Source organism: Haliotis rubra, unplaced genomic scaffold (assembly GCF_003918875.1).
Source record: "Haliotis rubra isolate DU_JTF1 unplaced genomic scaffold, ASM391887v1 Scf197, whole genome shotgun sequence".
NCBI lineage: Eukaryota > Metazoa > Mollusca > Gastropoda > Lepetellida > Haliotidae > Haliotis > Haliotis rubra.
Window position 1 is genome coordinate 1,580,588 of NW_025765969.1, and position 9,344 is coordinate 1,589,931.

General features: G+C 41.6%; 1 protein-coding gene across 1 annotated transcript; it reads right to left on the reverse strand.

Annotated features, from left to right (window-relative positions):
- Positions 1–2,802: 2,802 nt before the first annotated feature.
- LOC124274970 (coiled-coil domain-containing protein 39-like) lies at positions 2,803–9,108 on the reverse strand. Its single transcript, XM_046710343.1, has 9 exons — positions 9,037–9,108; positions 8,222–8,381; positions 6,239–6,345; positions 5,715–5,786; positions 5,269–5,337; positions 4,837–4,899; positions 4,553–4,669; positions 3,835–3,985; positions 2,803–3,276 (listed from the first exon to the last, which is right to left on the reverse strand). Exons 1-9 carry the CDS (start codon positions 9,097–9,099, stop codon positions 3,185–3,187), a joined length of 894 nt encoding a protein of 297 aa, XP_046566299.1. The 5' UTR covers positions 9,100–9,108; the 3' UTR covers positions 2,803–3,184.
- Between the last annotated feature and the right edge of the window lie 236 nt (positions 9,109–9,344).

Below are 9,344 nucleotides of genomic sequence, written 5' to 3' on the forward strand. Positions count from 1 at the left end.
TGACAGTCGGTATAGTATAGACAATGAATTCTTAATGTAAGGGGACTTGACCGTCAGACAGCGGCTAGGCAGGTGGGCTGACGCTCGTCTCTGTGATGCCGCCTGGCCGTTGCTGCACTATCATGTAATTACATACTCAGCTGACGAATAAAGTGTTGTGGACCCACTGATGGACTTCTGTGTTTGAAGAGACAGATATCCCAAACAAACCTTGAAACAGCCCGGGACACTGCTTTTAAGCAGAATACACTAATTCTTTCTTGTGTTTCGCACTAAAAACTTAGACATGTGCAAAACAATACAATTTTCGCTGTGAACTCAAAATAAGTTCCACAATCAACTGGTGTAGGGGAATCCCGCCAATACACCTTGATATAAAATTGGATCAAATTGCAAATTATCTCAAGATCACTAAATTCAACTGGTGTCAGTGAATCTCGCCACACCTTGGTACCATATTTGAACAAAATCAATCATTTCTAGAGTTATGGCCCTAACAAGCTTATAGAATTTATGAAAATCAACGAAAAAACGAACTCAGGCGTCTTTACTAATGATTAAAACTGTTATTACAATTTACGTAAATATTTATTACATTTTACCGCGAACTAAAATTATTACAATTTACGTCAATTTTATTACAATCTACATATTTATTACAATTTGTGTCAAGGGTTATTACACTTTTACGTTTTTTATTACAATTCTACCTTGTAAATAACCTGGTTTCGTTGCATATTTTTAAGTTCCGATATTTCAGTCAAAGGGAGAGGTCCCGCCGGAAACATGTTAATGGAAAGTGAAATGTATATCTGAAATAGTGGGAATAACCTGGATGTGAGTCCTATATGATTAGGGCCATGGTTCAGGACAAAACCTGATGTGTTCTGCAAATCACAACCACACGGAAACATGGATTCCATGAAGTGAAATACTCGCCATTTTATGAGTGCTTCTGGCTTTTTCTTGCCTCCTCATTACTAAAACCTTCTCTTACTAAAACCTACCTGAGAAGGTCCGTTACAAAACGGTGGAGCGTAAATGTCAATGTGTAAAACTGGAGAATAACATCAGTTAATGAAAACAACACAAATTTCCACTTTTACATTATTTAATGTGTGATTCACAATTCATGCTGGACAAGCTTTTCTATACATTTGTATAAATACACACTTAATATTATTTACAATGGTAAGACAAATATGAATGTACAATAAATACTTTTCAGTTTGAAACATCTCATTTCCACACGAGACAATACAATCACTTGCTAAAAGAGTATCCAGCATCAAGTCTGGCCTCATCTATCCAGTATTGTGAAACAAGCCCAGTCATGCTGTGAGAAAAGCATTGGGTGATATTTCAGTCAAAAAAAAGAAGAAACATTAAAAAGGAAACAAGTGAAAGCTTAAAAAACACCTGGCTTCCAGGTGATGAACTTTCGTACTTGACATAAAAATACAAGTAAATGAATATGTTCCCTGCAAGAAGTAATCTTCATTTTTCTCCCTCAGGAGGATAAACGCATTCTTAAATTCTAAGCATTAATTTTGAGAACTCTTGAATCCTCCTATTACATAAGTAATGATTTAAAACAGAATAAATTGGAATGTTCCTTCAATGGAATAAACTTCAGTATAAGTACTATATTAAAAGATCTTCTGAAAGACATATCACAGATGGCTGGAGGGAATGCAGGTGGTCTGTTACTTGGGCCGGTGACGCTTGGTATCGGCTGGCAAGGTCGCGTACACTGGCGATGGAGCTGCCGCCATGGCACTGCCGGGAGATCCAGGACCTGGGCAGGAGGATAACCACATGATAACCATGTAACAACATTACCACACATGATAACTATATGATAGCCACACGATAACCACATGACAGCTATATGATAATCTTATGGTAGTTACATGATAGCCACATGATAACCTGATGATAACCACATGACAGCTATATGATAATCTTATGGTAGTTACATGATAGCCACATGATAACCTGATAACTAAAATGATAGCCACATGACCTTATGATAACTATTTAGCAATATAACCATGCATGATAGCCACATGATAACCATATCATAACCAATATGAACAGAAAACATGGATTATAAATTTTCAAGGCATAAAGAATACTTCCAGGTTAGTGTAAGATATGATCTGAGGGTGTTAAATGGGGTGGGGGCACATACAGTGTGCACAGTGTACATTTAATGCATTTCACAGAAAACCCTGGAAACCCTGGACACTGACCTTCAAAGTCCTACCTCGATCTGGATGGAGGCAGGTCTGCCATGTGGATGACTGGATGCTCTTGATGCTGGACACAGAGCTGCGGGCTGAGGACAGGCTGCCGCGAGAACTGCCTGCCGGGACGGTGGCCGCTTGGTGTAGGGGGTGGCAGGTTAGCCTGGATACAGAGTTACATGTGTTACATCACAACCCATCTGATGGGCTACTGGAAGTGTTTTATCACTCTCTGATGGGCTACTAATCTGAAAGTGTTTTATCACCTCTGATGGGCTACTAATCTGGAAAGTAGTTTATTACTCTCTGATGGGCTACTAATCTAAAAATTTCCCACTTTACATTATTTAATGTGTGATTCACAATTCATGCTGGACAAGCTTTTCTATACATTTGTATAAATACACACTTAATATTATTTACAATGGTAAGACAAATATGAATGTACAATAAATACTTTTCAGTTTGAAACATCTCATTTCCACACGAGACAATACAATCACTTGCTAAAAGAGTATCCAGCATCAAGTCTGGCCTCATCTATCCAGTATTGTGAAACAAGCCCAGTCATGCTGTGAGAAAAAGCATTGGGTGATATTTCATTAATAAAGAAGAAAAACAAAAAGGAAACAAGTGAAAGCTTAAAACACCTGGCTTACAGGTGATGAACTTTTGTACTTGACATAAAAATACAAGTAAATGAATATGTTCCCTGCAAGAGGTAATCTTCATTTTTCTCCTCAGGAGGATAAACGTACTTAAATTCTAAGCATTAATTTTGAGAACTCTTGAATCCTCCTATTACACAAGTAATGATTTAAAAACAGAATAAATTGGAATGTTCCTTCAATGAAATAAACTTAAGTATAAGTACTATATTAAAAGATCTTCTGAAAGACATATCACAGATGGCTGGAGGGAATGCAGGTGGTCTGTTACTTGGGGCCGGTGACGCTGGTACGGCTGCGGTCGCTGCGTACACTGGCGATGGAGCTGCCGCTGCGGGCACTGCCTGGAGATCCAGGACCTGGGCAGGAGGATAACCACATGATAACCATGTAACAACATTACCACACATGATAACTACAGGATAACCACATGATAACAACATGTTAACCACATGACAGCTATATGATAATCTTATGGTAGTTACATGATAGCCACATGATAACCTGATGATAACTACATGATAGCCACATGACCTTATGATAACTATTTAGCAATATAACAACCAATATCACAGCCAATATGCACAGAAAACATGGATTATAAATTTTTAAAGGCATAAAGAATACTTCCAGGTTAGTGTGACTTACTGAGTTTGGTTTTTCGCCGCTTTTAGCAATATTCCAGCAACATCACGAGGGGGACACCAGTAATGGGCTTCACACATTGTACCCATGTGGGGATTCGAACCCGGGTCTTCGGCGTGACGAACCAACGCTTTATCCACTAGGCTACCCCACCGCCCCGGTTAGTCTAAGATATGATCTGAGGGTGTTACATGGGGGTCGGGCACATACAGTGTGCACAGTGTGTACTTTTAATGCATTTTACAGAAACCCTGGAAACCCTGGACACTGACCTTCAAAGTCCGCCCCGATCTGTATGGAGGCAGGTCTGCTGCGGGTTGACTGGATGCTCTTGATGCTGGACACAGAGCTGCGGGCTGAGGACAGGCTGCTGCGAGAACTGCCTGGACGGTGGCCGCTTGGTGTAGGGGGTGGCAGGTTAGCCTGGATACAGAGTTACATGTGTTACATCACAATCTATCTGATGGGCTACTGAAAGTGTTTTATCACTCTCTGATGGGCTACTAATCTGAAAGTGTTTTGTAACTCTCTGATCGGCTACTAATTTTAAAGTGTTTTGTAACTCCAGGATGGGCTACTAATCTGGAAGTAGTTTATTACTCTCTCATGGGCTACTAATCTAAAAATGTTTCATCATGCTCTGATGGGCTACTAGTACTAATCTGAAAGTGTTTCATCACTCTCTGATCGGCTACTAATCTGAAAGTGTTTTGTAACTCCAGGATGGGCTACTAATCTGGAAGTAGTTTATTACTCTCTCATGGGCTACTAATCTAAAAATGTTTTATCATGCTCTGATGGGCTACTAATCTGGAAGTGTTTTATCACTCTCTGATGGGCTACTGACCTGTGTGCTTTATAGGTCTCTGATGGCTTATGATTGGAAAACACAGGACAAAGTTTGTGATGGCCTGTATTGACTGGACAAAGTGTTTTAGGGCCTACTGATGTAAGGGCGTCACATGATAACCTGCCAGATTGGCTACTGACCTGAGAGAAGTACATGTTGACAGCTTCATTCAGCTCCGAGTGGACCTGTACAACATCTGAGACACCCTTCATAACATTCTTGTTGAATTCACGCATCTCACGGACTTCAAAGTCACGCTGGAACAACAACACAAGAACTAGCTAGACATGATTCAACAGCTTTCAAACATTCAAAAATGAAAAATAAAGCAATCAGGAAAATGACAGAAGGCAAAACATCATCCCGAGACAAGATAGAGCAGATTTGTAGGAATACTTGAATAACTCCCAAAGAGAAAGCTTACCTCTTCTGGGGTTTCACCCTTGCTCTTTTTGGCAGAACGGACCTCTCTTGCATATTTGGCATTCTGGAATACGAAGAAAAACATTTACCACAATAAGTGCAGTACCAACACAGTATGTCAGCAACCTTTCAGCTTGTCTTCTTCTACACATCACATCAGTAAGTTCCATGTTCAGTGTAATTTGACCTACGTATTTTAATGGATTTCATTAGTATTGTCAATTTGAAGTTCAAGTTTGTGTTTGTCATTTAGATATATAATGTGTGAAAGGGTGTCTCTTAAACGTTATAATACAGAGGATATAATCATGTTTAACATTTAATTCTTTTGGATGAAACATGATTAAGACAGCATGTACCATACACACTTCTACGCAGTTGGATTTTTTTACTTATCTAATCTGTAACAGAGTCATTTTGAGGATATACATGCCTGTTTTGAAACTCTCTCCAGTTTTGTTCTCTGGACTTCAAGGTCTTTGGTCAGTTGGAGAATTCTATTCTGAAAACAAATGAATTTGCATTTGTTAACAAAATAATGATTTCTGCATTAAATACACTGACAACTTTTAGAGACTCACAACATCAATAAAAGTCAATGGTGGATCACAGACTTTTAACAAAAAAGGAGGGGTTGGGGGTTTGGGGGTTTGGGGTTAGGGTTTGGGATGTGGGATGTGGGTTTTTGGTTTGGGTTGTGGATTGTTTCTTGGTTTTGGGTGTGGGCGTAGGCATGGGATTAGCATGGGTTGGTTTTGGGGCATGGGCCATGGCTAAGCATGGGGTTGTCATGGGGTTGGTTTGGGGTTGTGGGTGTGGGGTTTGTGGTTGTCATCGGGTCAAAACAATAATTCAGTATAAAAAGCATGTAGTATCTACCTTCTTGTCCTCAATCATATCAACATATGCATCTTCATCTCGTGCAAGATTGTCCAGAGTGTTGCTCATTGTCTGGAAATCAACAGAATCATCCAGTCATTTTGATGTATACCTGCACATATCAATGCATCAGATATTGTGTAGGGGACTTTGTTGCTTATGTGCAGTACATGAATCTGGACATTTTGATTGTGAATGAATGTTGTTAAATGCTGAAGCAATGTTCCAGCTAGATCACAGTTACCTATATAAAATCTGGTCATGCAAACCAATGACTGACAGCATGAACAAACATTCACGCTATAAAAGTATAATGACACACATTTATCTACCCTGTGAAACTTCCTAATGCCATTTAAGTCAGTTCTGAACACAAGCATTACTGAGGCCCTATTCTGATTCAGAATCCTCAAAGAGCAATTACATCTGAAACCTCTGAATAAAGGATCATTTTGATGACTGAAAACCTTTGAAATACATGAATAGTGGCAACATGGAAAATAAGCCAGAGTAGTCTCCCCTACCTGTAGGTCGTCCTGGAGCTCCCGGATCTGCCTCCTCTTGTACTTGTACTTGTCCATCACAGCCCGCATCTGCTCCTCCAGCTGCTGCTTCTCCTCCATCTCATCACCTGCAGCACATTCACTTCATTACAACATCACCCATACACATATACCTGATTACAGAGAGTGAGCAAGTGAGTGAGTGAGTGAGTGAGTGAGTGAGTGAGTGAGTGAGTGAGTGAGTGAGTGAGTGAGTGAGTGAGTGAGTGAGTGAGTGAGTGAGTGAGTGAGTGAGTGAGTGAGAGTGAGTGAGCATGGTTATATGCCACTTTTAGCAATGTTCCAGCAATATCACTGTAGGGGACATCAGAAATGGGCTTCTCACATTGTACCCATGTGGGGAATCGAACCCGGGTCTTCTGTGTGATGAGCAAACGCTTTAACCACTAGACTACCCCCCTGCCCTCGCTTGAAGTGAAAAGTCCAAAGGGTTTAGGTTTATTTGATCCTGAAATGCATGACATATGTTGTAACCTTCGCTCCAATATGTAGAGGGTAATGTGTGGCGCCGCGTGGTCCTGTGCTCAAAGCTCAGGTCACAAATCGGTGAAGTTAAGAAGCGTCGAGCTCGGAGAGTCCTTGGATGGGTGACCCTGTTTGGCAGCTTGACTCCTGAGAGTTTCTAGGACTGAGTCCTGCCCCACTACGAAGCACATGTGACACATGTGGTCTCACCTTAGGCAAGTGAGTTTGTTCAAAATTGTCTCTGTTCACCCAGCAGGAAAATGGGTACCCGGTGGAAAAAGTCATATGACTATAACCTTCTAGTGCATAACAGGCAGCTTGGGTTATCCTGGGTAATAATGTGCTGTGCCTTGATTGTTAGCGCTATGAGCATACCTAGTGTGGAGTTTGGCGCTATATAAATGGACACATTATTATTATTATTATTAATGTCCGAGTAACTCAGCCGGAGGGGCCGAGGCACATTATTTTTAAGGAATGGAGAGTTACGAGGATATTACCCTACTTGAATTACATTCAAAGTATTGGGAATATTTCTGTTATCAAAAGTAAATGTCAAAATGACAAAATGAAGGCTTTAATTTGAAACTGGTACACATCATTCCATTGTCTGCTCGCTCCATTACTTTTCAGGAATGGAGCGAGCAGACAATGGAATGATGTCACAAATGTAATTTAAGTGGGGAATCAAACTCGGGTCTTCAGTGCAAAGAGTGGACACTTTAACCACTAGGCTACCCCACCGCCTCTACTTGATTACAATATCAACAACACATACACTGCACAACAACATCACCAGGTGAGGTGAGGTGACATTTGGTTTAACGCCGTGCTTGAAAATATTTTGCTCATATACGACATGCATGCGTGTGTATGTGTATGTGCGGCTGCTTGTACTAGCCCAGACTTAAGCTGTTTTTTTTTATAGTGCTAGCCCACTGAGATACCATAACGCAGTGAAGCATGAATACCCCTCTCAGACACATTATACTGATTCCGAGTCGACCAGTCCTTGTTGTACCCATTAATGCCGAGCGCCAGGCAGGGACCAACATTTTTAACGTCTTTTTGGTATGACGCGGTCGGGGATTGAACCCGCGACCTTCCGCTCTCCCGGGCGGACGCTCTAACCACTACACCACGGAGGCGGTCACATCACCAGCTGGGGTAGCCTAGTGGTTCAAGTGTTCGTTCTTTGTGCTGATGACTCGGGTTCGATTTGCCACACGGGTACAATGAGTGAAGCCCATTTCTGGTGTCTCCTGCCGTGATATTGCTGGAATATTGCTTAAAGAGAAGTAAAGCCATATTCACTCACCTGTAGCACTGATATTTCAATACAACATCAACTACGCCACACATACTTCAGTACAGCATCACCTGCATCACACATTCTTCAGTACAAAAATATTTCACATAATTTCAAAAATGCTTTACTGAATCTCTTCAATACATTTGTCGCCGTACTAAAGCACTCACTTGTCTCTGTGATCTTGTTGAAGCTCTTCCTGTATGTTTCGTTCCGGCTGTTCATCAGTTTGAGAGTGTTCTCTAGAGCTCGGATCTCTTTCTCGGCCTTCCTGATTTGTGCATCAAGCTCATCGCCCTCTCGCTGCAACTCTTCCTTGTCCTGGGCAGCCTGGGGACAAACACTACCGTTAGAATTGTTGTTTTTTGTTTAATGCCAGATTCAATGATATCCCAGCAAAATGATTCAAATAATCGGGTATGGACCAGACAAACCAGTGATTGATGTCATGAGCAACGATCTGCCTTGGCATGAAGACACCCAATCAACCAAGTCAAAGAGCCGAAGCACTGATCCAATATGTCAGCATCTTATGATAAGACTGACTGACTGACTGAGTTTGGTTTTACGCCGCTTTTAGCAATATTCCAGCAACATCACGGCGGGGGACACCAGAAATGGGCTTCACACAATGTACCCATGTGGGGATTCCAACCCGGGTCTTCGGCGTGGCGAGCCAACGCTTTAACCACTAGGCTACCCCACCGCCCCTCTTATGATAAGAACAAGTTTCATAGAACAAATTAAAACCCAGACACTCAACAGGGCTTAGGCAGGATCAGGATTTAATACAGAGCTTCACTTAGCTTTTGATAAAGTTGAAAAGAAGCGAACCCCAGAGGTCAATTTAGCTGACAGTCTTCAGGACAGAAGAAATTCATCAGCCTACTCAGGGTTTGACATAATTGCTGGCTTGCCTGCACAACTGGCAGCCGTCAAAGCTTCAAGTGAAGATTTCAGGTGAATTTCAAGACATTGTTTTTACCTTGATGACATAGTAGGCTTGTGATCTCTCCTCCTCCCCTTCTGGTGGAGCCATGGACACCATCAGGATCTCGTACCTGAAGACAGACATTACACAGATTAGAGTGAGTGAGTGAGTGAGTGAGTGAGTGAGTGAGTGAGTGAGTGAGTGAGTGAGTGAGTGAGTGAGTGAGTGAGTGAGTGAGTGAGTGAGTGAGTGAGTGAGTGAGTGAGTGAGTGAGTGAGTGAGTTTGGTTTTCAGAGCTTTTAGCAAGATTCCAGCAACATCACGGTGAGGGGGACACCAGAAATGGGCTTCAGAGTGAGTGA

What these genes read in the sequence shown, in the direction of transcription:
- LOC124274970 (XM_046710343.1), bottom strand. Translation starts at nt 9,099, where the DNA reads ATGGTGTCCATGGCTCCACCAGAAGGGGAGGAGGAGAGATCACAAGCC. An exon ending in ATATGATTGAGGACAAGAAG is followed by an intron (nt 5,338 to 5,714) that starts GTAGATACTACA and finishes ATTTGTTTTCAG; the next exon opens with AATAGAATTCTCCAACTGAC. An exon ending in TCAACATGTACTTCTCTCAG is followed by an intron (nt 3,986 to 4,552) that starts GTCAGTAGCCAA and finishes CTCTGTATCCAG; the next exon opens with GCTAACCTGCCACCCCCTAC.